General features: G+C 24.4%; 3 protein-coding genes across 6 annotated transcripts; all 3 read right to left on the minus strand.

Moving 5' to 3' along the window:
• Nucleotides 1-9,365: 9,365 nt before the first annotated feature.
• On the minus strand, nt 9,366-12,441 carry LOC114927646 (isoflavone-7-O-methyltransferase 6-like). The gene is made up of 3 exons (XM_029298073.2): nt 11,890-12,441; nt 10,360-10,673; nt 9,366-9,746 (listed from the first exon to the last, which is right to left on the minus strand). Exons 1-3 carry the CDS (start codon nt 12,359-12,361, stop codon nt 9,441-9,443), a joined length of 1,092 nt encoding a protein of 363 aa, XP_029153906.1. The 5' UTR covers nt 12,362-12,441; the 3' UTR covers nt 9,366-9,440.
• Nucleotides 12,442-13,888: 1,447 nt separating this feature from the next.
• On the minus strand, nt 13,889-22,647 carry LOC112798102 (isoflavone 7-O-methyltransferase-like). 3 transcript variants are annotated; one of them, XM_025841277.2, is made up of 5 exons: nt 21,998-22,647; nt 21,327-21,442; nt 17,806-18,254; nt 14,659-14,972; nt 13,889-14,398 (listed from the first exon to the last, which is right to left on the minus strand). In XM_025841277.2, exons 3-5 carry the CDS (start codon nt 18,116-18,118, stop codon nt 14,090-14,092), a joined length of 936 nt encoding a protein of 311 aa, XP_025697062.1. In that variant the 5' UTR covers nt 18,119-18,254; nt 21,327-21,442; nt 21,998-22,647; the 3' UTR covers nt 13,889-14,089. The 3 variants fall into 3 exon arrangements, with proteins under 3 accessions (XP_025697062.1, XP_025697061.1, XP_025697058.1); XM_025841276.3 differs by lacking the exons at nt 17,806-18,254; nt 21,327-21,442 and having other exon boundaries at nt 21,998-22,622; XM_025841273.3 differs by lacking the exons at nt 21,327-21,442; nt 21,998-22,647 and having other exon boundaries at nt 17,806-21,094.
• A 1,046-nt stretch (nt 22,648-23,693) lies between these two features.
• LOC112798101 (isoflavone 7-O-methyltransferase-like) lies at nt 23,694-26,705 on the minus strand. Of its 2 annotated transcripts, none has more exons than XM_072215302.1 (3): nt 26,179-26,699; nt 25,103-25,416; nt 23,694-23,883 (listed from the first exon to the last, which is right to left on the minus strand). In XM_072215302.1, the coding sequence occupies exons 1-3, from the start codon at nt 26,651-26,653 to the stop codon at nt 23,872-23,874; spliced, it is 801 nt and encodes a 266-aa protein (XP_072071403.1). In that variant the 5' UTR covers nt 26,654-26,699; the 3' UTR covers nt 23,694-23,871. The 2 variants fall into 2 exon arrangements, with proteins under 2 accessions (XP_072071403.1, XP_025697057.1); XM_025841272.3 differs by lacking the exon at nt 23,694-23,883 and adding an exon at nt 24,191-24,613 and having other exon boundaries at nt 26,179-26,705.
• Nucleotides 26,706-27,294: the final 589 nt, after the last annotated feature.

Consider the following 27,294-nt stretch of genomic DNA (forward strand, 5'->3'; position numbering starts at 1 on the left):
AATTAAAAATTTTAACATGTTACAAACCTAATAATATAGTAACTAGTAAATAGTTAGTTAGCGAGTTATTAATTATGTGTATATATAGGATTGTAGATAAAAAATAAAAAATTATCACTATTGAAATAAGAATAGCTAGTGTGTGCATGAGTGTACGTTGAGATGCTCTATTTTTTGTTTTAATGTTTGTTTGAAGAATAATTTTGTGTGCATATCCTATAGTTATATTTACTGTTTATCTTGTGAGGACTTTTGTACTTGTACGATGATGGTTCAAATGAGTAACTGTATTTTTATTCATGAGCCAATTATTTTTTATGGTACATTGATTTTGGTGCTACTACTTCAGCTTGGTTAACAATAAATATGCGCTGGCAAGGTCTCTTTCTCTCTTCTGAGATTGCACATAAATAATTAGAGCATATAATTCCAAACCATAAAGTCATGTGCTTTTATTTTTCTATGATGCTTTTAATTGAAATAAAATCTACTTGTCCTCCTGTCTGCTAAAAGGGAATCTTGATTCTACTATATCATCAATATCTTATCTCATTCGTTTAAAAAAATAACGGTAGATTTATTTTAGAATAAAATATCGTTTTTGTTCTCAATATTTAAAATAAATTTTATTTATATTTTTAATGTTTAATTCGTTTTATTTATATTTTTAATGTTTATAAAAATAATTTAATATTATTCTTTATTATACGTCATGAGTTTTAGTTAGAATTTTAAAAGTCTCTGCTTAAAATTAAAATATAAATATTTGAAACAGAACTAATAATTTATTTTAAATAATAGCTCATCAAAAATTAAAGTTAATTCTTATAATATTTATATAATTTATTTTTTTAAAGATATAATATAATTAAACCTGAACATAAATAGAGAGTATAATATTAATGAAATCAAACACATCCAAATAAAATCTAATTGAAAATAAATATATTCAAATAAGAATAATTAAAAAATACAATCTAATTCGTTAGTATAATTAATGACAAGATAACATTAAATCATTTTTATAAATATTAAAGATACAAATAAGACGATTTAAACTTTAAGAATACAAATATAATTTATTCTAAACATTAAAAACAAAAACGATATTTTATACTTTTATTTTATTTATAATATAATAGAAAAATAAACCTTAGCTTTCAATAATAATCAACATACCCTAAGTTCATATTTTAGTTGCATAAGATCAATAAAGCATCCCGTTAGTTTGGTAGTTATTATATAGAAGACAATTAGTTAAGTGATTAGCGACTGAAAAAACTTAGAAAGACTTAAATATAAATTTAAAATATAATGATCCGATCGATCCATAGATCAAATTAAATAAATATAAACTTCAGCTATATAAATATATCCAACGGTCATATTCATAGGCATTGCGCATATATATATATATATATATATATATATATATATATATATATATATATATATATATATATATATATATAGGTGAGTTCTACAGTGTAGAAAGAAAAAAATTTTTATACTTATAGATATGTATTGGTTCGTTGGAGAGCTTGACAAGTGTTTAAAGGGGGACAAAATCTGTACTCTTTGCAGGAAAAATACAAGGGCCTTGTTTTTTCTGCAAGTGGTTAGGTCAAAATTTTGATTGACTAATTATACTAATTAAAATTAAATTTAGTAAGATGATAAATCTCACCACAAAATTATTTTTTTATCGATTTTAACAACTACAATAAAAGGCTTCAGTTTATATATTTTATTTTGTTTGAACTTTGAATCATTTTAATCTTTTAATAAACTAACTTATTATTTTTATTTTTAATCCATATTTATTATTGTTATTACTATTATAGTAAACTTTGTTAAATCCAAATAAAAATTTAATTATTTTGTTGGTTTCTATAATTTTACAAAATTTTCAATTAAGTCTTTATATTTTTTTAATTTAGTTTTTGCATTAATTTTTTTTTAATTAGGTCCTTTTTTACCGTATAGAGACTCAATTAAAAAAACTTTAGAGCAAAGACTCAATTAAAAAAAAATATAAAAACTTAATTAAAAATTTCATAAAATTATAGAAATCAATGGAATAAATAAGTTCCAAATAAAAAATATATTCATTGTGTTATATTGTAAGCCAAAATACAATTGTAATGTATTCCAGAAATATGACTCACATATTACATAATTAGTCATACTAACAATATCCATTTGTAATTATTTTTTTTTATATTATGAGCAATACATACTTAATGATCTTTTTATTATTAAAATAAAATAAATTACACTAATTTTTGCTAGCATCTAAATTCACTAAATACGTTTAATTAAATTAAAAGTTAACAATAAAAAATATTATTTATTATATTGTTATTTACAATTTTTTAATTTTGTGACGGTAAACATACTTTTAAGACAATTTAATAATATAAAACTTATGACACAAATATTTTTTTTATTAGATATCATACAACCCTTTATTTTTAAACAATATTGCTATATAAAATAATTTACTATATATTTTGTAAATAAAAAATAAATTTAGATTAAATGGTTAATAACTTAAACTGAGTCGTTATTTTTCGAACAATAATAAAACAGAAATCCAATTTATGATGAGGTCTATTATTATGTCAACATAATTAGTCATAATGAAAATAATTACTCACTTAAATTCTATATAAAAAAGAGAATTTTTTTATATCATTCCTACAAAGAGTATAAACTTTGTCTCTTTCTTTAAACACTTGTCAAATTCTCTAATGAACCAACACATATCTATAGGTGTAGAAATTTTTTTCTTTCTACACCATAGAACTCACCATATATATATATATATATATATATATATATATATATATATATATATATATATATATTAAAATCTATATTTGCTTGAATTTGTGGTCACCGAATATGAGTTAAGTTTTATTTGGTTCTTAAAATTAATGAGTTGTATTGATTTAGTTCTTGATTTTTTAATTGTTACAATTTAATTCTCCAAATTTAAAAAAAGTACATTAATGTAATTCTTTGTATATTTTCTGTCACCGAAATTCAATGCTGGTAGAGATGTGGCTCAAACTTTGACACACTAGACATATTAAAACGACATCATATGTGTTTTGGTGTTAAAGAAGACATAAAATGACGTCGTTTAAGAGGTATGATAAGAAATTTGATTATGACAAAATTGTTCAAACCTTTAAGTGCCGTTTATTAATACCTTTTAGCGCCAAAATGCGTACGACGACAAGGCTAAGTGACGGATCCAGAAAATTTTAGAAGTGGAGGCAAAATAATATAATAAAATAATAAAAAATATATATTAATATTAATACATCTAAAAGTATAGTAATTTAATTTAAAAATATTTTTCTCATTTCAATATTTCGGTAATATTGCATGAGTAATACATTTATTATTAATATTTGTGCTTATTCAAGCATTTAATATCCGTCAAATTACATTTATATTGATTATTTTTTATATGATACAAAAAAATTATAACTCAATACTAAAAAATTTATAAGGAATATAACTGGAATGAACTAATTTAGAATTTTAACTATTTTTAATTTTGATGTTTGAATTTTTTTTAAAGTTATGCGAAAGAGACAAAAAAAATTAGGGAAAAATAAAAATTCAAATTAAACAATCATAATTATCTTTATACGCAGGTATAGACAAAATAATATATTTTTTTCTATTAAAAAATATCAAATAATTTTTTGATATTTAATTGCAAAGTTGATATTTTATAATATTATAATAATTTTTTTAACGAAAATAATATTATATGTATGTATAAACAAAATTAAATTAAACAAAACAATAAAAATTAAATAAATGATATATATTATAAAAAAATATTAAATACTAATAATCTCATTTATATTTAAAAAGTTAAGTTTAACTTTAGGTAATTAAATAATTAGATTATTATTAGTTATTATTAATATTTGTTTTGAATTTATATAATACAATAATTTTTATTATTGTATTAATATTTAATAATATAAATATTTCTTATACATAATTTTTTTTGAAGTGTGGGGTAAATAAATTATTGTAATGAGGTAATTCTCTACACATATATATACTTGTTATTAGTTTTTTGAAAGTTCAATGAAATAATTATCGTCACACCCCTACACATAAATTCGTCCCTTAGTCAAGGTTTGAGGTATGTCACTAACGACATTGAATTTTAGTGACAAAAATATACGAAGAACTATATTGATATACTTTTTTAAATTTAAAAGACTAAATTATAATAATTAAAAAATTAATTACTAAATTAGTGGAACTTGTTAATAATAGAAACCAAATTGGAGCTTAACTCTACTAAGTATTGATTATGTATTTGTCTCATCACTACATAAACAACATTTCGAGAAACAATACTTTCAAAAATAATATTCTAAGGCAGTGAAAGTCTTAGTAAAGGAATTTACTTAAGTAAAGACAAGTTGTCATAATAATAATAATTAAAAAAAAAAGATTGAATTTATATAGAAGATAATATAATATAGATAAGAAGAACTATTAAACTCTTAATGATATCGATGTTTATGTTCATCAATCAAAATGCATCATATCATTACCTTAGCTTCTTAGTTTATAGGCCTATAGCAATAGGTGACAAAAACCATATTATTATTGCCGTTTTGAAAGGGTTATTACTTATTAGGGTATTGACTAATTAGAAAAAGCCAATGTATGTTTACCATCCACTTGCAATAAATTACAATTGCAATATATTATTATCTCACATAAGGGATCCTATTAGCAAATTGAACCTTTTATTTGCGTTATTAAACTCATTATATTTCACTCTAGTAGGAAATAGTTTTACTATTTCTTTGTTTACAAATATATATAGGGTTTGTGGCAAAGTATAATGAAAAGTTCAAATATTTAACCTAAGCTATAACTATATAATATTACCAAATTTTAATTAGTTAATAGGGATAAGTATTGTTTTAGTCCCTCACGTTGAGGGTCAGAATCGAACTCGTCCTTGATCTAATTTTCGATTTAGAATCGTCTTTAACGTTTTTTTCATATTAAAATCGTCATTTTAATAAAATTTTTAATTTTATTCTTAAACTACCCTTACTTTAATAAAAATTATAAAATTAAAAAAAAATAAAACACGCGTGGGCAGGGGAGGGGAGACAGGGCGGGGGTGGGGTTGGGGGAGGGGAGGGGAGGGGGAGGCGGGAAGGGGAGGAGGAGGGGAGGGGGAGGGGGAAGGGGAGATCGGGGGTGGGGGAGGGGAGGGGGAGGCGGGAGGGCGGAAGGGGAGGAGGAGGGGGAGGGGGAAGGGGAGACCGAGAGGAGACTAGGGAGGGGAGGGGGGGGGAGACCGGGGTTGGGGGTGGGGGAGGGAGAGGGAGAGGGGAAAAGGGAGGGTATTTTTGTTAAAAAAATAAAAAGAACGATTTTAATACGAAAAAAACGTTAAGGACGATTCTAAATCAAAAATTAGATCAGGGACGGGTTCAATTCCGACCCTCAACGTGAGGGATCAAAACAATACTTATCCCTAGTTAATATAATTATTTTTTATTATAAAATTATTTTTAACCTTCACTTTAGAGAATTTAAAGTTAAGACTTAAAATTTAGAATTTAAAATAAAAAAATTTAAAAATTATTGATTTTAACTACTTAACCCTAGTTAAACTCATATTTATATGTGTGTGTACGGAAACTCAAACATGTAATTAATTAAGTGATTAATTGTTATGTAAAGAGTTCCCTTTTATCTTCTTTATTTGAATCCACACTTACTCAGATACATATGTTTAATTTGTAGTGAAACTGATGAAGTAATGATTATTATTTATTAGGAATCTTAAATCAAGTAACTCTTGATGATAATTAAGTTGCACTTTGATCAGCTAAATTTAATTTAACTAGTTTCCAATGTGAAACAAACTGAATCTTCCAATTTTGAATTGAGTATGAAATTAAAGAGGAATTATTGATTCAGGAATTGGAGCCCACCGACCATCCTATAGAACTGTTTAGTGTAAACCTTTTTGCATGCATTGCCTTCAATAATTCTCTACATGTCATGTTCAAGAACAATTATTCCTTGCAAAGTTTAAAACTAATAATTATCTATTTGGTTCATGGTCATGGAGGTGTTTCTTTTTTTGTTTTTATGACTTCAATTATTCCCACAATTTTATAGTGTACTTGTTAGAAATAATTAACCAAGAGGAATGGTTGTAGTAAAAAACGAATTTGAAATTATCTTTAATTTCTTTAATGGCAATATATAACACTTTACATGTATATAATTTAATGAGTTTAATTTATATAAAAAAAAGTCATAAATCATTTAGCTTATTAATTAAAAAGTTTTTACACGTAGTCGTTGTTAAATATTTAACTATTCAAGCATGTCTTTTCTTATTCATTTAACCTTTTGAAAAAAAATAATTTCATAACATAATATTAGAATTTTAATAATAAAAAAATTTAGAATTTAATTTTTGTTAATTCTTAAAAAAATTCAGTATATATATATAAAAAAAGAAAGTATATTCAAATTTTAGATAAATTCAAAAAATTAAAATTTCAAAAAGAGTAATTTCATGATAGTAGCAAGAAAGAACTCCAACTTATATTTATCATATATTCATATTGTGATGAGATACATTAAAAACTTATAATATCTTAATTCATTGCATGCCCTAACTACCTTAGCTTGTTGATGTGATATATATTAATTAATCATATGATGATGCTCCTAAAAGTGAACCAATAGAATCCGTGACGATCATGATTCATCAAAGTGCTTCAAAGAAAACAAAGAAGAGAGGAAGAAGTGAATAAATATGGAAATGTGAATTGTGAACGTGGAAGAGCAAGGATTTGATGGTTATAATATTGGGAGAGCCATATATTAATGTATTTTTTGTCTTTGCCATATATGGGACCAATGCAAGTAGGGTTGCGCGTGATGGGCACCGCCATACCCATCAATATCAACAATCATGCTTCACGGGTTTCCTTTGGGTCCCTACTCTCTACACTCCATTGCCTTAGCTTTGTTTCTTTCTCCCTATTTTCTTTTCTATTTTATTGTTAATAATTATTTTTATGCACTCATAGTATAAAACGTTTTACACAGTCGTACAAAGACTATTTACGCGTTTAATATAAAAGATAGTTATTTTTATTAATGTGATTTTACGTAATTGAATGCACATGTAAAACTACTTTAATTTATACTAATTATAATATATATAATACAATATTTCATTTCAAACCCCTATGTTTAGGTGCAAGTTAAATAGTTAATGTTATGTTCTTTGGCTATTTCTCTTCTTGTGCTTAAATTTCGATTTAATTAAGGTTTAATTATTCTGTTGGTCTCTATAGTTTCGTGAAATTTTTAATTAGGTTTTTATACTTTTTTTTCTTTTAATTGGGTCTTTGTACTAATTTTTTTTCATTTAGGTCTTTCTTAGTAGTAATTGATTTAATTTTATAAGGGCCCAACTAAAAAAAATTGGTGTAGGAACCCAAATAAAAGAAAAAAAATATAGGGATCCAATTAAAAAAAATTTGGTACAAGGACTCAATTGAAAGGAAAAAAAATACTTGACCAAAAAAAAAAGAAAAAAAAATACAAAAACTTAATTAAAAATTTCGTGAAATTATAAAGACTAACAGAATAATTAAACCTTTAATTAATGATATCTTGGACTATAATATGTATTAAGAACTTGAATACCTTGCTTTTCTTAATTAATTAGGATAAGTGTTGATAAGGAAAATTTTCAATTTTTTAAGTATTTCTAGGCACCTCAAACTCCAAGAGTGGTTATCTATATGAATTTAATTTTTATAGTTATTTTAGTTGGTGTAGTAATACATACATATGTAAGTATATGAATGATCAAATCATACATATGGCCATATGCATGGACCCGATACAAATAGTACTTTCTTAAATTATTTAAATATCATGTTTCTGATTAAAGTTTTAGGAATAGTATTATGTATCATGTATGGTCAATTTCTTGTAAATTGAAAGGTGAATTTTCGCGACATTAGAAAATAGTAGTTCATTTGATACTGACAATCAAAAAATAAAATTATATGATTGAACATTTGTGACAAATTAGAGAAGCAAAACATAAAAACTAAATCATATATATGATTCAAGATAAAAGTTCTTCATACTCCCTACTAGATATATACATGGGACATAACTTTTTAAACGTTACAACTTTATGCACCAAAAAAGAAAAGATCTGAGTGTCACTTTGAGCTCTTCTTTGGTCCTGAATCCAATTAAAGCATAGTGGAGTACAGGATATAAATTTCTGAAACTCAAATAAAACAAGCAATAAAAAGCAAAAACACCTCAATCATAAAATTTTATCTACACTATTTTATAAGGAATAGTTAACAAATACAAAAATAATTTTTGTACACTAAAAATCGGTATATTATTTATCTATATTTAACTAAATAATTAGCTATCAAAATAATCAAATATGTTATAGTAAAATAATTGAATTTATAAGAGACGAATAATTAAATTTGTTTATAATAGTATAATAAATTTTTTTATGAGATGTTAATATGTCGTTTTTTTTCTGTGGTATTGTTAAATATGTATTTTATGGTAACAAAATTGGAAATGAGTAAAAAGCAAATGGAAAGGACATTAGCCCAGTGGTCCTGAACTGAATGTTGCTTCCTAACAAAACTGGTCTGATCCATTTGCAAACTTTGTGCAACCGACAATAATGGGCCTTGCATTATATTTCAGTATTGTGAACATGTTAATTGAAAAATAAATAAATAAATTTAAAAAAATATTAAACATTCAATATATTAAAGAAATAAAAGATCTATGAAACAATTCATCATTAATTAAATATTTTCCATTCCAATATATAGCTGTCTTTGTTTATAGCACGTGAACACTGAAATAGGAATATTGAAACACAATCATATTTAATAGATGAGATACAGAAGAAATTATGTTTAAAAATATTGAATTAGTGTATTTTGTATCAATTTTGACAGAAAAATAATAAAAATACTAACAAAAAATATAACTTATTTTTTATTTTTAATTTTTTATTAATTTTTTATAATTATATTTTTTATTGTTATATTTTTTTCTCAATTTTTTTGAATGAAAAAAAATAAAAATAAATTAGATATTTATAATTTATTTTTGTTTATTATCATCAAATAAAATATAAAAATACTAATTTTTGTCTTTATTTTTTATATTTTATTTTTAATGTTTTGTCTTATCCTTATTCTATTCTCATAACCAAACGCAGTCTATATTAGTGCAACCGCCGCTACATACAAGATAACAAAGGAAATTAGAGAAAAATATTATTTGGTGCATGAGATGAAAATTACACTATTATGATAAAGATGGATCATAAGATTACATGTTCAGGGATAAACCTCAATAAGAGACATATATCCTGTTAAAGGTGAAATTTTGTAATGTTGACAATTTGCCTCTGTAAAAAGTTTCTTCCATTCTTGTGTAGTTCTCTCTTTCCCATTATAATATGTTGTGACAGTTAAATCCATCTGAAGTTTTGCTTGAGTAATATCAGGGTGATCTTGCTTTCCATCGTCTATAACAATATCTATGATAATTATTTTTCCTCTTTTCTTATTATTTGAAATTGCATCTTTGCACTTGTTCAATATCTTCAAGCAATCATTGTCACCCCAATCATGTAAAATCCACTGAAAATAATAGAATGGAGAAAAAGATTAAAAGAATATATATAGTAATACCCATAAATTACTTACAAACAATGCAAATTTTATTGATCCATCTTGAGATTTTGTGAAATATTCAATTTGTCTTTCTTCTATTTCTATTTTCTTTTTTAAAAAAAAATATTATTAATCCCTCTTGGGATTTAAATAATGATATCAGAGACATTGTATTTTATGAATATAATTAACACCAAAAATATTTTTAAATATAACTCTAGCTTCTTTTACAGGATGGCTTATATAGAAGTCCAATATCATTTAAAATAAACAAAATTTGAATTAGATAAACAATTTAGTTCAAATACTACTACAAGAAATTAATAGAATAACTATCGATTTTAGAGACTAATAAAATTAGTTACTAATAGCGACCAATTTAATGATCCATTAATTTTTTTATATATAAAAAAAAGTTAATCGCTAAAACGGCTGCTAATTTTTAATTTAGTGACCGCCACTAAAATTATTCTAGTTAGTCACTAAATCAGTCGCTAAATTAAAAATTAGTGGCCAAATTTATATCTTGGCTAAATCTTAGTTATATTATAAATGCGCACATATATGACTAGGTATATACCTTAAGTAAAACTGCATCAGCCTTAGGGATAGATTGAAACATGTCCCCACCAACATAACTCAAATTATTGGTTCCCTTAAGATTTTTTACAACCTGTGGAAGGTCAAAAACTATGCATTTCAAATGTGGAAATGTGTCAGAGATATGCTTGGCTACCATTCCAGTTCCTCCAGCAACATCTACAATTGATTCCAACCCTTCAAAGATAACACCATGATCTTTCAATGCCAAGTTTATGATTTGAGAGTCACTAGCAGTTGCATCATTGAAGGATGTCATATGTGTAGGACTTTTGCTAAGAAAGTCCCAAATTCCTGTTTGGAATATATAGAATATGATCAATTATTGGAACAATGAAAAGATCAAAATAAACCAAATATATAAATGACAAGATCTTGAAAACGTTATATTGCAATTTTAAGGAAATTATCAATTGATCATTTTAAGTGTAACTTGCATGATGATGATATATATTCTCTTATAATACAATGAAAATTTTATAAATAATTTATTTAATAATAATAAAAATTAATTTCCCTCCACTCTCCACTCTTGATGAATTAAAAGAATTATTAGAGTGAATTTGTAAATTTAAATTGACTCAAACAACTTTTACTAAGAAGATAACTTTTTATTTTAAATTTTAAATTTTAAATTTTTTAAAAATCAATACTAAAAATAATTTTACAACAAAAAATAATAATTATGTAGATTCGTATAATAATGTCAACTGAACCAATGAGTGGATAAATTTAAATTGACTTGTATTTTAAACGAGTCAAAAAAATGTCGACTTTTTTTGAGTTAATGAGTTAGACAAGTAGACTCATTTAAATTCTATTTTTTCAAATCACTTCATAATTTTTGCAATAATTTTTTACTTGATATTCATACAAATAAAAAATTTCAATCATATATTCATATATGTTTATAATAAATTATTTAAAGTCTAAAAAAATAGTTAACAAAAAAATTTATATATATAAAAAATTTTATATACTAAAAAAAATCAGTTGTCACGGCTCGTTTCGATGGCTAGTAATTAAAGTAGTGTTTTGGTGGAGAGACAGAGACAGAAAGATTGAGACTGAGAGGCAGGGACTAAGAGACAAAGAGTGAAATAAATCTCAGTATTCTATTTGGTGTAAAATAGGAGACAGAAATTGAAACAAGAATGAAATTCTAATTTAATTTGTATAAAGGATAAAATTAAAATTAATTAATTGAAATGAGGTATGAGGATATTTTAGGTATAAAATGTTATTAAAGTTTCAGTCTCCATTTTTAAAAATTTTAGTCACTTGTATTCCTAAATTTTGGAGATACTAAAATATTAAAATTTTAGAGACAGAAACAGAAATTTTAATACTAATCTCTAAACTAACAAACATGATACTGAATCTTAGTTTCTCAGCCTCTGTCTTAAAACCTCAAAACAAACGTTATGTAAGGGAGCAAAGTACTTATCCATATGAATCCTATATTGATGATATCAACCATAAACTATATATGTGACATTATGTGTCATACCTGTTCCTAAGGCCAAGGCAAATGGTGCTTGATCTCCATCATCATGAATCCACTTCCCCAAGTGGTGGTACGAGGTTAAAATAGAGGGGTCAAGAACAAAGTCAACCACAGAAGATAAACAATGGTTGGTGCCTCGAACAAGAAGCTCCGATGAATTAGTTAGAGCATATGCTTCCTTTTCTTCTTGATTTTCTTGGATTCTAACTACATCAAAGAATCCAATGTGTGCAAGATAACGCATTAAGCGATGCACACCACTAATCTTAGCCGTTGGAACTTGTAACTTGGAAACCAACTCATGAAGAGTCATAGGTTGACCATGGTTGTGAATTATGTTTGGTACGCTTTGGTCAACGCACCACTTAAGGCAAAGAGAGTCAAAGAAGGCAAAAAGGTGTTTGTACAAATGAACTTGACCTTCAAAGATCTTATTTACTTCACGGCCATTAGTGGATAATGAATTTGAAGCCATGATTAATTGCAAAGGAAGCTTTGTATGTGATGATACTTTGTTTTTTGTGATGTCTAATTAGCATTTGCATGGATTTATATATAGAGAGTTTTGCAAGAAGGTTTTGCTAATTTTAATAAGCTCGAATATTCTTAATCAAATTTTCCTCTCCCACCAAATATCGACTTTTCACAAAAAGACAAAAATAGAACCTTAGAGAAATAGAGAATGCTAAATAATAATAATAATAATAATAATAATAATAATAATAATAATAATAATAATAATTTCATAAGTTAGTTGTTAATTTTGATCAGTAACTAATTAGAACGGTCATTTAAAAATAAATCTATAATTAACGTAACTAACGAAAAATATACACATTTAAAAATTGAAAATTATATATGTAAAAAAAGTTCAAGAGTTAGTAATTTTATTTTTAAAAATATTATTTGTACACTAAAATCAGTCATTAAAATCATTCACCAATGTATTGCGTATAAATATATGTATGATTTAATTTATTTTCAACGTATATTTATATTCTAGTATGTATTTTATATTGATAGCTGATTTTAGTGTAGACATAGTATAATTTTTTTATTTTATATTGATTAATATTTTTAATTATTAACAGTTAAATATTTTTAGTCTAACAGTGTAATTAATAACATACTTTTAGCCAATATTTTTTTTTAAATTTATATCAACTGGTATTTTAAATTACAGAGTAACAAATCAAATAGAGTTTACTAGAAAACCAATTTGTCGTAAACAATAATTATGTCAAGGTTCAATGGTTCATGATGTACATATCAATCTTAGTCAATAATAAATTAATAATGTATATATCAACTTGTAGAGAAGTAAGGATTAAAATATTCGTAGTCTTCGCATGAAATATTTTTTTGTGAGCCAAGTCTTTTTATAGAAATAGTTTACATCACAAGACTAACCCATAAACAATAATTATTATATTATTAGATATATCTAATATTTTATCAACTTAAATTTTTTATAAGGAGTGATGATGATTTCATAATATATTATAGAATTTCTATTCCAATAAAGATTATTATTAGAATATGGGCTAACACTTCGACTTTTTTTTTAATGGATTTCCATTACGTGTTATGCGTTATTATGAGTTATTGAGATGTATCGCATTAATATGGAGTTAATTTTTTTTAAACAATAATACACAAATCCGAAGGTAAATATTGTGAGAGAGAGAAAACCTTGTCTCTTATTTGTGCTCAAATTTGATTGATGAACAAATTGAATCTTAGGTATTGATGGGTAAATTGGAGGGTAAATTTTATAATTTAAAAAATAAAAAAATTTTAAAAACCCAAATTGATGGGTTAGAATTAAGAATTTAAACAATTCTAGCTTTTTATTTATGTCATACTAAATCGGACCCTCTAATTTATTAACAATCGTCTTTCACACTCCTAAATAATACTCAAAATCTCATTAATAATAAATAATCAAAATTAAAAAATATAACACTTCCTCGAAAACTACAAATTCAACTCGGAAGGGAGATGAAGCAAGTATCACACAGTAAAATTCAAATGAAATTGTTGCATAACATACACTTTGGCTTTATTTAATACATAGAACCTAAAATCATTCAAGACACACGTTGCATTGCCTTTCACCATTATTTAGTAGATATACATATTATTATAAAAAACTATTCATCAAGACATTACAACTTTATTTATTTCATTTAACCATTATTGTTTAAATATATATCTCAATAAGAGACATATGTCCGGTTAAAGGTGAAATTTTGTAGTCTTGATGACACTCTGCTTCCATGAAGAGTTTCTTCCATTCTTCTGTGGTTCTTTCTTTTCCATTATTTGTTATCACCGCTAAATCCAATTGAAGCTTTGCTAGGGTAATTTCAGGCTGGTCTTGTTTTTCATCATCTATCACAATATCTATGATCATTATTTTCCCTCTTTTATTATTACTTGAAGAAACAGCATCTTTGCATTTTTTCAATATCTTTATGCAATTATCATCATCCCAATCATGTAAAATCCACTGAAAACAAAAACAAAACAATTAAAAAAATCATATACAACTTTTTTAAAAATAATAATAATAATCTTTATCACCATTTATTCTTATATTTGATGAAATACGGTAGAAACTCAGGTGCACAGTAGATTTCACGTGAAGTTGATAATTTAGAACGATTAGATGATTTGACTGATTTGAATAAATTTTTATCTAATAGCTCTTAGATATCAATTTCACATAAAGTCGACTCCACCTGAGTTTCCACCATAAAATATATATACCTTAAGTAGAACTGCATCAGCCTTAGGGATAGATTGAAACATGTCCCCACCGACATAACTCAAATTGTTGGTTCCTTTAAGATTTTTCACAACCTGTGGAAGATCAAAAACTATGCATTTCAAATGTGGAAAAGTCTCAGAGATATACTTGGCTACCATTCCAGTTCCTCCAGCAACATCTACAATTGATTCCAACCCTTCAAAGATAACACCATGATCTCTCAATGCCAAGTTTATGATTTGAGAGTCACTAGCAGTTGCATCATTGAAGTATTTCATCTGTTTGGGATTTTTGTTAAGAAAGTCCCAAATATCTGTTTGGAAATACAGAACAGAAGAAACAAGAATGTGAATATTTCAACTCGACTTTCAAATCACATTTGCCCTTTGTGGCTTTACCGTAATTATTGAAAAAATAAATGAATTTGAGACAATAAGTTAAAGGGTAAAGTATCGCTTTTGTCCCCAATGTTTGGGGTAAGTCTCAAAGTTGTCCTTAACGTTTCAATCGTCCTATTTAAGTCCCTAACGTTTCAAAACTGACTCAATGTTGTCCTGCCGTTAGAGATCTGTTAACAAAATTGACGGCGGGACAAAATTGAGATAATTTTGAAACGTTAGGGACTTAAATAGGACGAAAACATTGGGGACAAAAATGATACATATAAGTAAATTTTAATTTTATCATTCAATAATATCAATTTTTTACTATACATAGTATTCAGTTATTTTTTAATCACATCTAAATTAATTACACTTAATCATATTACTTTCATTTTCAATAAATTAATTTTTTTATAATTTTACTTTTAAAGATTTTTAGTTATCATGAAATGTTTGTAAAATGACTAGTATATAAACTTGTAGAAAAAATATATATATATACAATAAAATATAAATTATACCTTTTGTCTCTAATATATCAAAATTCTTTAAAATTATAAAAAATAAATTTATTTAAAATGAAAGTGATCTGATTAACTGTAATTTATTTAGATGTAATTAAAAAATAATTGAATACTATGTACAGTAAAAAATTAATATTATTATTGAAAGATAAAATTAAATTAAAATTTATTTTTATGTATCGTTTTTGTCCTTAACGTTTTCATCCTATTTAAGTCCCTAACGTTTCAAAATCGTCTCAATTTTGTCCCGCCGTCAATTTTGTTAACGGATCCCTAACGGCAGGACAACATTAAGTCAATTTTAAAACGTTAGGGACTTAAATAGGACAATTAAAACGTTAGGGACAATTTTAGGACTTACCCCAAACATTGGGGACAAAAACGATACTTTACTCTAAGTTAAAATTATATCATTAATTTAACATTCATAACTTTATACATATAATATTTATAATTATATATTTATTATATATAACATTACTCAATTATTTTAGTAATAATTAAAAAATATAAAACAAAATAATTAATATTTGAGAAATATTCAAAATAAGATATTTTTAGATTAATTTTTTATTGTCTTTTGAATTTTTTTATTATATTATCTATTTTATATATTGAATGTAGATTATGAAAACATAGATTTGACGAGTGAATGAGGAGAGGGAGCAATAGATTCTCTACGATGCTTTTTTTTTCATTCCAATACAACCACACTTATTTACAAGAAGAGAGAGTGATCCAGCTATATGGAAGCAAAGACTGTTTTTGCAGAGTGGTTTTAACAAGCCTAAAAGCAAGGGTTAGTTGTAACGGATAAGTAAAAGGTGGGTGAAAGTAAATTTCATTTCAGATACATTTTAGACATTTTGTCACGGTAAATTTTAGAAGGTTAAGTTTAATAGGATTTGTAGAGTTTTCTAGAGTATTTGAGAATGTTTTAAATGGTTTTCGAACGTTCTAAAATGTCTTAGAAGGTTCCGGAATACCCTAAAAGATTCTAAAAAACTCTAGAAGATCATAGAATATTCTAGAAGAGTGTAGATATATATATAGAAGTATGAAGAGTGGTATGAAACAAGCTAGAAGTATTTAGAAAGTAGTGGTAAGATAGATATTTGTAATGAAGATTCTAGATGATTAATCTGGATCATTGATTAGATTTAATCCTAACCATCAATTGAGTAGGTGGATGACTATAAGTAGGAGGTGAGAGTTAGTGTAAGTCGTGTGTAAATCATTTATAACAAACACTTGAGCAATAAAGTGTTCTTCCACCAAAGCTTTCTTTCTCTTGTATTTTTAGCTTTCTTGCTAAGTATTGAGGGTTAGGTTGACTTGGTTTTAGTTCAAGAGGTTGAGTAAGTCCGAGTACTGATACGGTAGCATTGGAGTGTGTCCAAGACTGTGACAACTTACTTTATAAATAGGAGTCACTCACATAAATATATCTAAAATATCTTTTTTAAAGATATTTTTAGTAATTAAAATTTAACACATATAATCAATTAAATCGTATTATTTTTGTCAAAATTAGACAAAAAAAATTGATTTAACTAAAAAATCGATAAATCAAATTTTAAATTGATCTAAATTAATATTTTTTTATAAAAATGATTATAATACCCCTGTTATAGAAAATTATTTAAAATACTTCTATTATATATATATTTTAAAAATTCTAAATTTTAACCCTTCTTTTCACTCTATACTGTCATAAGATTAGGATTTAAAATTTTTAAAATTAATATATATATATATATATATATATATATATATATAATATGAGTATTTTAATAATTTTTATAATAAAATTTAATTTATTAATTTTTTGTCAAATTAATTTATTTGATCTAGTTTTAACAAAAATAATATAATTTGATTGATTATATAGATTAAATTTTAATTATTAAAAAACGTCTTTACAAAATGATGTGGCTCCCTTATCAATAATAAAGTCCTAAATCAAACATCAAAGATCTAAAAATTGAACCAATCATTAAATCAGTAAATTTAAAAATTTAAAAACTCTATTTGAGATTAAATCGAATATAATAAAATAATATATTTATATATAAATATGTTATTATTTTAAATTAGTTAATAGCTAAAAAATTAGAACGATTTAGCTAATTAACCGATTATTATCGATTTTTTATCTTATTATCTTACTTGTTAAGACCAAATTAAATGGAACTTAAAAATAGACATCTATTAAAAAAGGAAAGAAATATTGTAATACCTGTTCCCATGGCGACGGCAAATGGTGTTTGATTTCCCTCATCATGAATCCACTTCCCAAGTTGTTGGTATGAACTTGAGAAAGTAGGGTCAAGCATAAGGTCAACCATTGGAGCTAAACAATAATCACTACCTCTAACAAGAAGCTTTGAGACATAAGTAAGAGCATATGCTTCCTTTTCTTCTTCATCTTCTTGGCTAATTCTTACTATGTCAAAGAATCCAATGTGTGCAAGATAACGCATTAAACGGTGCACACCACTTACCTTAGCCAGTGGAACTTTCAAAGTTGACACCAACTCATGAAGAGTCATAGGTTGACCATGGCTGTGGATTATGTTTGGTATGCTTTGGTCAACACACCACTTAAGGCAAAGAGAGTCAAAGAAGGCAAAGAGGTGTTTGTACAACTGAACTTGACCGTCAAATATCTCATCTGCTTCACGGCCACTAGCGAATAATGTAAATGATGCCATGATGATGATGATGAAAGTTATAATGATGAACTCGAATATTCTTAATCAAAACTTAAAAAGCACCATTACATTTATTTATTAACATAATAAGAACCAGAGGCGGAGCTTCACTAGGCAATGGTTCCAAATTTTTTATAAAAAAAATTAGTAGTAATTTTTTAAAAAATAAAGAGTAATTGAATTAGTTTAAATATTTTATTATAATTTAAAGTATTTAGATTCAATTTCTATTTCATATTTTTATTGTATAATAATAATTTTTAGTTTTAGAGTGGTTTTTATTAATTTCACAACACATCAAAATTAAAAGATAAAATTAAATCATATAAAAAAAGGTTATCTAACAAAAAAAATAAAAATAAAAAAAATCATCTAACAATTAAATCAAATCAAAAAAATTATCTAATAAAAAAAATTATCTAACAAAAAGAGATAAAAATAAAAAAAATTATCTAACAAAATAAAAAATAAAAATTATCATTGTAAAAACACTATAAAGATACGCTCATTGTTGTTTTGTTTCTCATTATAAAAAGCACACTTTGCTAAAAAATTAGGTATTCTTTATTTATTTAATTTAATATTATTTTATATATTATTATTTATTTTATTTAATTTTTTATATAATAAAAAATATTAGAATATTCAATAAGTATTGATATTATTGTATTTGTATAAATTAATAAAAAAATTAATAAATATTATAAATTTTAATATTTATCCTTCTAATTTTTTTTACATATTTTACAGGATATATATTTAAATTTTTATACAAAATAATGATGAAAAATCAAAGAATTGATACATTTTTTAAGAGAAAGGCTAATATTCAAGAAGGAAAACATATAATTTCTAATATATCAACACATGTAAATAGTTCTTCTACTTTAGTGAATCATGAAAAAAGTGAGATACAACTTTAAAAAATTCAAAGAGTTGCATCTGATAAGTTTGACCTTAATTCTTTAGAATGAGATCCTAGAAAACAATTTTAAATTTAGCAATATCACCCAAAACAGAGAGATGAGGTTAGACGAACTTATCTTAAATAAGTTCATATTAAAAGCATCTTGACAATTATCTTCTATCTTATAGAATTGTTTATTTATTATTTTATTAGTAACAAACTTAAAAAATAATTATATTTATAAATTTTATTTTAATATAAATATTATTATTAAATTTTTGTTCTTAAAATTTTATTTCAAACTCCACCGCTGATAAGGACCAAAATAACTCATATATATATATATATATAGAAAGTAAAGATATGTGTAGTAGCTTCGATATAGGTTACTTGTAATACAGGGACGGATATAAGGGGGCAAGTGGCGGCCTCGTCCCAACCTTTTTTTAATAATAATAAGTTATTATGTATAATTTAATTTTTTTTTAAAAATTATTTATTATTTAGTCTAGTATAAATAAAAGTTTAGTCTAATTTAAATATTAATAATTTTTAATATCTAAAAAGTAAGTAACAATATTAAAAAAATCTGAAAAAAATATTATTACTAATATTTTTTAATTAAATAAAAATTTTCAAATCTCATAAAGTGAATTCTTTTTCTTCTTGTGGCCGTCTTTTTTTATTCATTTGGTATTCATTCTCTCTGTTTTAACTGCTACAATTAAGAGATCTTTTTCAACTATAAATATTGTGAAAAATAACTTAGAAACAAAATAAAAGATAAATTTCTTGTTAATTGTCTTTTAATTATATTAAAAAGAAAATTACTGAAAAATTTGACACAAATTTTATTATCGGTGAATTTTATGATACGAAGATTCGACCATTTCGTTAATAAAAAGTATACATATATTTTTTTACTTTAAAATATATTCTCTGTTGATATATTTTTGTAATACATCTTATATTATATAATTTTTTTATATAATTTTTAATATTATATGTGTTTTTGGCCCCATAATATCATTTCTAGATCCGTCCTGTTGTAATATATATTATCTTTTATTATATACTTTGATCATTATTCATTATTCTATAGTAATTTATTTAAAAAGACTCATTCATATAAAAATACCTAAAACATCTTATTTTAAAGATAATTTTTAATAATTAAAATTTAATATATATAATTAATTAAACTATATTATTTTTATCAAAAATAGATCCGATAAATCGATTTAGCTAAAAAATTAATAAATTAAACTTTGAGAAGATTTAAATTAATATTTTTTTATAAAAAATAAATATAATATTTTTATTATAGAAAATGATTAAAATATTTGTATTATATATATATATATATATATAATAGAAATATTTTTGTTGTTTTTATATAATAAAAGTATTATTGTCATTTTTTAAAATAAAAAATATTAATTTAAATTAGTTTAATGTTTAATTTTTTTATTTTTTGATCAAATTAATTTATTTAATCTAATTTTAATAAAAATAATATAATTTAATTAATTATATATATTAAATTTTAATTATTAATAAACGTTTTAAATATCTTTATTTAAATGATTCTATTGTTTCAGGCTTTGCGCGCTTTATTTTCTTTTCCTTTTTCTGTTTTGTTTCTTTTTCGGGTTTGCATCCTATAATGTCTTCAAAACATAATCTCTTCTATTCTGGGATATGTTATATGTGGTGTACTTTGATCCGTCTGTGTTTAATCAATAAAAAGGTTTGACAAACAAATACATATCTGAATCTGTAAGATTTTTTATTGAAATTTATTGAATACCATTGTCAGAATTGAATAATAACTCTGCTAATGAATAATAAGGTTGTAAAATAATTTTAATATATTGAAGACCAATTTTTTTTTTAATTTTAAAGATTTAAATTAATTAAAATAGGATAATGTTTAGTTTATATTTTCATTAGTATTTAAACAGATAACATATAAATAATTTCAATGTATTCTTTTTATTATCTAAAATAATGATAAAATCACTATATATATAAATTAAATATATAAAATAAAATAACAACTATAATTATATATATATATATATATATATGTTTATAGCTCACAAAATAAATAAATAAATAACACAAGATAATTTGCACCATTTATTTGGGGCTGCAATTTCATGAGGAGATGCCTTCTAGCTAGATATAGATAATGGGAACGGAGCACCGATCACCAAACAAAGACGATATTATGTCCTAGCCTAGCCACCAACCTGTGATATAGAAGAAAAGAAAACAAGTATTTAAATATTATCATATTTTCTCTAGAGAGATAATGTTCTACCTAGATATATATGAAATGAATACATTCCATCTGATTTTAGATAAGTGTTAGATTATAGTCAAGGACTTAAATTTTAAAAAATAATTAGAAACATGTTGGTTTTATGCAAATTAACTTGACTGTATAAATTAAAATTATATTTATTTAAAAGTTTGATTTTAATATACAAACAAAAATTTTTGTGTAAATAATAGTTTTTTTTTATTGCTTTTTTTGATATAGTTAAGCTTGATAGATGAATGAAGCAGAAAACACAGGCTCCAAAGAAAATAAAATAATAATAATAATAATAATTAAAATATTAAATAATATAATTTCAAACTGTTTTAAGTTGATTTTATATTATTTTTAAATACTTTTGTATTAAAAAACTTTTTTTTAGTAAAACTCAATTACTAAAAAAGAAAAAGAGTATACTACTACATTAAAAATAAACACTAATTTAAATCCGAACAAATAAAACATTATTGTAATACATACATACCTGTACCCAATGCCATGGCAAATGGTGTTTGATTCCCCTCATCATGAACCCACTTCCCAAGTTGTTGGTATGAACTTGAGATAGTTGGGTCAAGAATAAGGTCAACCATTATTGGAGCTAAACAATGATCACTATCTCTAACAAGCAGCTTTGAGACATAAGTAAGAGCATATGCTTCCTTTTGTTCTTGATTTTCTTGGATAATTCTTACTATGTCAAAGAATCCAATGTGTGCAAGATAACGCATTAAACGGTGCACACCACTTACCTTAGCCAGTGGAACTTTCAAAGTTGACACCAACTCATGAAGAGTCATAGGTTGACCGTGGTTGTGGATTATGTTTGCGATTGGTATGCTTTGGTCAACACACCACTTAAGGCAAAGAGATCAGAGTCAAAGAAGGCAAAAGGATGTTTATACAAGTGAACTTGACCTTCAAAGATCTCATCTGCTTCACGGCCACTAGTGACTAATGAAAATGATGCCATGATGATGATGATGGAAGTTATAATCATGAACTCGAATATTCTTAATCAAAACTTAAAAAGCACCATCACGTTTATTTATTAACATAATAAGGACCAAGATAACTTCATATATATATATATAGAAAGTAAAGCTATGTAGTGTAGTGGCTTCGGTATAGGTTACTTGTGATATATATTATCTTTTATTATATACTTTGATCATTATTCATTATTTTATATTGATTTATTTGAAAACACTCACTTATATAAAGATATCTAAAATATCTTATTTTAAAAATATTTTTTAATAATTAAAATTTAATATATATAATTAATTAAATTATATTATTTTTGTTAAAATTAAATCGAATAAATAGATTTAGCTAAAAAAATTATTGGTAAACCAAACTTTGAGAAGATCTAAAGTAATATTTTTTTTATAAAAAATAAATACAATATTTTTATTATAAAAAATAATTAAAATAATTTTATTATATATATATATATAATGAAAATATTTTTGTTATTTTTATATAATAAGAGTATTATTATTATTATTTATAATAAAAAAATATTAATTTAAATTAATTTAATGTTTAGTTTTTTTATTTTTTATTAAATTAATTTATCTGATTTAATTTTAATAAAAATAATATAATTTAATTAATTATATATGTTAAATTTTAATTATTAAAAATAAAAAAATATTTTAAGTATCTTTATTTAAGTAGTTGTATTATTTTAAGTTTTGAGCTCTTTATTTCCTTTTTTTTGTTTTGTCTCCTTTTCGGATTTGCATCCTATAATGTCTTTAAAACATAATCTCTTCTATTTTGGGATATGTTATATGTGGTGTAGTTTGATCCATCTGTGTTTAATTTGTTGGAATCTTTTTAATCCATCTTAAATCATCAATAAAAAGGTTTCTAAAATTTATATATTGAATACCATTGTCAGAATTGAATAATAACTCTGCTAATGAATAATAAGGTTGTAAAATAATATTGATATATTGAAGACCAAAATTTTAGAATTGTATTTATATTTAGTTATATTGATTTTTTTTATTTTTAAAGATTTAAATTAATTAAAATAGGATAATATTTAGTTATATTTTCATTAATATTTAAACAGATAACATATAAATAATTTCAATTTATTCTTTTTATTATCTAAACTAATAATAAAATCACTATATATATAAATTAAATATATAAAATAAAATAACTAATATAATTATATTTTTATACTTTATATATATATAGCTCACAAAATAAATAAATAAAAAACACAAGATAATTTGCACCATTTATTTGGGGCTGCAATTTCATAAGTAAATGCCTTCTAGCTAGATATAGATAATGGGAGCACCGACACCAAACAAAGACGATATTATGTCCTATAGGCTAGCCACCAACCTGTGATATAGAAGTGTCTTTATTCAAGGATCCCAATTCAAAATTCAAAATGACATTATATTGTCGCATAACATAAACCTTAACTTTATTCAGTACATAGCGTCTAAAATCATTCAAGACATTGGGTTAGCTTTCACCATTATTTGTTAGTCGATATATATATTACAAAAATACAATTCGTACACCAAAATTAATCATTAAAATCAATTATCAATGCATTTAATTTGTGTATAAATACATATGTAGCTTAATTTATTTTTAATATGTATTTATATTCTAATATATATTTTATACTGATGACTCATGATTTTAGTATATACGTAGCATAATAGAATATATTATATATAAAACTATTCATCAAGACATTACAACTTTATTTATTTCATTTAACCGTTATTAAATGTGTCACAACATTTAGTGTTTAAATATGTATCTCAATAAGAGACATATGTCCGGTTAAAGGTGAAATTTTGTAGTCTTGACAATCTGTTTCCATGAAGAGTTTCTTCCATTCTTCTTTGGTTCTTTCTTTCCCATTATAATATGCTGTCACCACTAAATCCAATTGAAGCTTTGCTTGGGTAATTTCAGGCTGATCCTTTTTTTTATCATCTATCACAATATCTATAATAATTATTTTCCCTCTTTTATTATTACTTGAAGAAACAGCATCTTTGCATTTTTTCAATATCTTGATGCAATTATCATCATCCCAATCATGCAAAATCCACTGAAAACATAAAAAAAACAATTAAAAAAAATCATATATAACTTTTTTTAAAATAATAATCTTTAGGGTAAAAATATATTTTTTGTCTTTGAAATTTGGCAAAAATTTTAAAAATATCCCTAAATTTTATTTTGTTTCAATTTTGTCTCAAAATTTTTTTATTTGTATCAAATATATACCATTGATAGCTAAATTTTCAAAAAATTTAAGATCAATTTAACATAATGCATGAAAATTATGTTTGATTTACTTGTGTTAAAGGTTGTTCTTATGAAATTATTATTGAATTGGTCTTAAATTTTTTGAAAAATTAGTCGTTAGTCGTATATTTAATACAAATAAAAAACTTTTAGAACAAAATTAAAACAAAATAAAACTTATAAATATTTTTAAAATTTTTATCAAACTTTAAGAATAAAAAGTATATTTTACCCTAATCTTTATCACCATGCATTATTTATTCTTAGATTTGATGAAACATATATATACCTTAAGTAGAACTGCATCAGCTTTAGGGATAGATTGAAACATGTCCCCACCAACATAACTCAAATTGTTGGTTCCTTTAAGATTTTTCACAACCTGTGGAAGATCAAAAACTATGCATTTCAAATGTGGAAAAGTCTCAGAGATATACTTGGCTACCATTCCAGTTCCTCCAGCAACATCTACAATCGATTCCAATCCTTCAAAGACAACACCATGATCTCTCAATGCCAAGTTTATGATTTGAGAGTCACTAGCAGTTGCATCATTGAAGTATTTCATATGTGTAGGGTTTTTGTTAAGAAAGTCCCAAATATCTGTCAGGAAAATATAGAAAACAAGAAAACAAGTATTTAAATATTATTATATTTTCTCTAGAGAGATAATGTTCTACCTAGCTATATATGAAATGAATATATTTCATCTGATTTTAGATAAGTGTTAGATTATAGTCAAGGACTTAAATTTTAAAAAATAATTAGAAACTAAAATTTTAATATAAATTTTTGTGTAAATAGTTGTTTTTTTTATTGCTTTTTTTGATATAGTTAGGCTTGATAAATGAATGAAGCAGAAAACACAGGCTCCAAAGAAAAAATTAAAATTATAAACAAGAGATCACAAAAACAAAACAAACAATAGAAAAGACATAATTAACCACTACACTTTAACAAAACAAAGTTGGTCTTATATACAATAAGCGAAAATTATCTTATTTAATTTAATATATATAATTTTATGTATATAATACCTATAATTATATGTATATTATGTTTAATATTAGTATCAAGGGTTTAACTTAGTTAATTTACCTTAGTTATAACAGATTTTTAATCTTAGTTTACTCTTATTAACCACTCTATTTAGATTAATTAAGTTACATTATTAATAAGTCAATTATTTCAGTAGTAATTAAGAATATAAAATATTAAATAATATATATTATTTTTTAAATATTTTTGTATTAAAAACCTTTTTTTAGTAAAACTCAATTACTAAAAAAGAAAAAGAGTATACTACTACATTAAAAATCAACACTAATTTAAATCCGAACAAAACATTGTGTAATACATACATACCTGTACCCAATGCCATGGCAAATGGTGTTTGATTCCCCTCATCATGAATCCACTTCCCAAGTTGTTGGTATGAACTTGAGATAGTTGGGTCAAGAACATGGTCAACCATTGGAGCTAAACAATGATCACTACCTCTAACAAGCAGCTTTGAGACATAAGTAAGAGCATATGCTTCCTTTTCTTCTTCATCTTCTTGGCTAATTCTTACTATGTCAAAGAATCCAATGTGTGCAAGATAACGCATTAAACGGTGCACACCACTAACCTTAGCTAATGGAACTTGTAACTTGGAAACCAACTCATGAAGAGTCATAGGTTGACCATGGTTGTGGATTATGTTTGGTATGCTTTGATCCACACACCACTTAAGGCAAAGAGAATCTAAGAATGCAAACATGTGTTTGTACAACTGAACTTGGCCTTCAAAGATCTCATTTGATGCTTTGAGACCATTGTTAATTATGTGTGAAGCCATGATCTCTTTAATTTTTTTTATGATTGCAAGTGAAACTAATTGTGTGTTTGTGATGGTTAATTACTAGCATTTGAATTACCTTATATAGAGTTTGGCTTAGCTTCTTAGTTACTATTCAGTCAAATTATTTTCCTCTCTACAGTAAGAGAATCACGTAAAATGAAAAACTCATTTTTAACAGTTGAAAGCACGTGGGCGTCTAATTAAGAATAAATTAATAATTAGTGTATAATCTAAGTTTATATTGATAAGTAATATATAATATAATACTTCCACAACATCAACTTGTAGTAGAAACGAATGAATTATTTAATCGTAGTCATTAGATAAAATTAACCAAATAAAATAATCTAAAGGTGATTTGGAAACGTTAAAAAATAGAACGTTTAATGTCACTTAAAACGTTCCAAATTAGTAAAATTTTAAAGGTGAACACGCTTAATTAGCTAGTATAAACGACTTTAAATCAATCACGTAACAATTACAATATAATTACACTTAACTTTGAAATATTCTAGAATTGGATTAGCTAGACATCATCACATCAACAACTAATGATTAATAGTAAAATTGATAATCGAGGTGGGCCAATTATACTTTCCCTTTTCTCTTTTCCAAATTTCTCACATGACGAGAATCAA

The sequence above is a fragment of the Arachis hypogaea genome, chromosome 14, assembly GCF_003086295.3.
Source record: "Arachis hypogaea cultivar Tifrunner chromosome 14, arahy.Tifrunner.gnm2.J5K5, whole genome shotgun sequence".
In the NCBI taxonomy this organism is placed as follows: domain Eukaryota; kingdom Viridiplantae; phylum Streptophyta; class Magnoliopsida; order Fabales; family Fabaceae; genus Arachis; species Arachis hypogaea.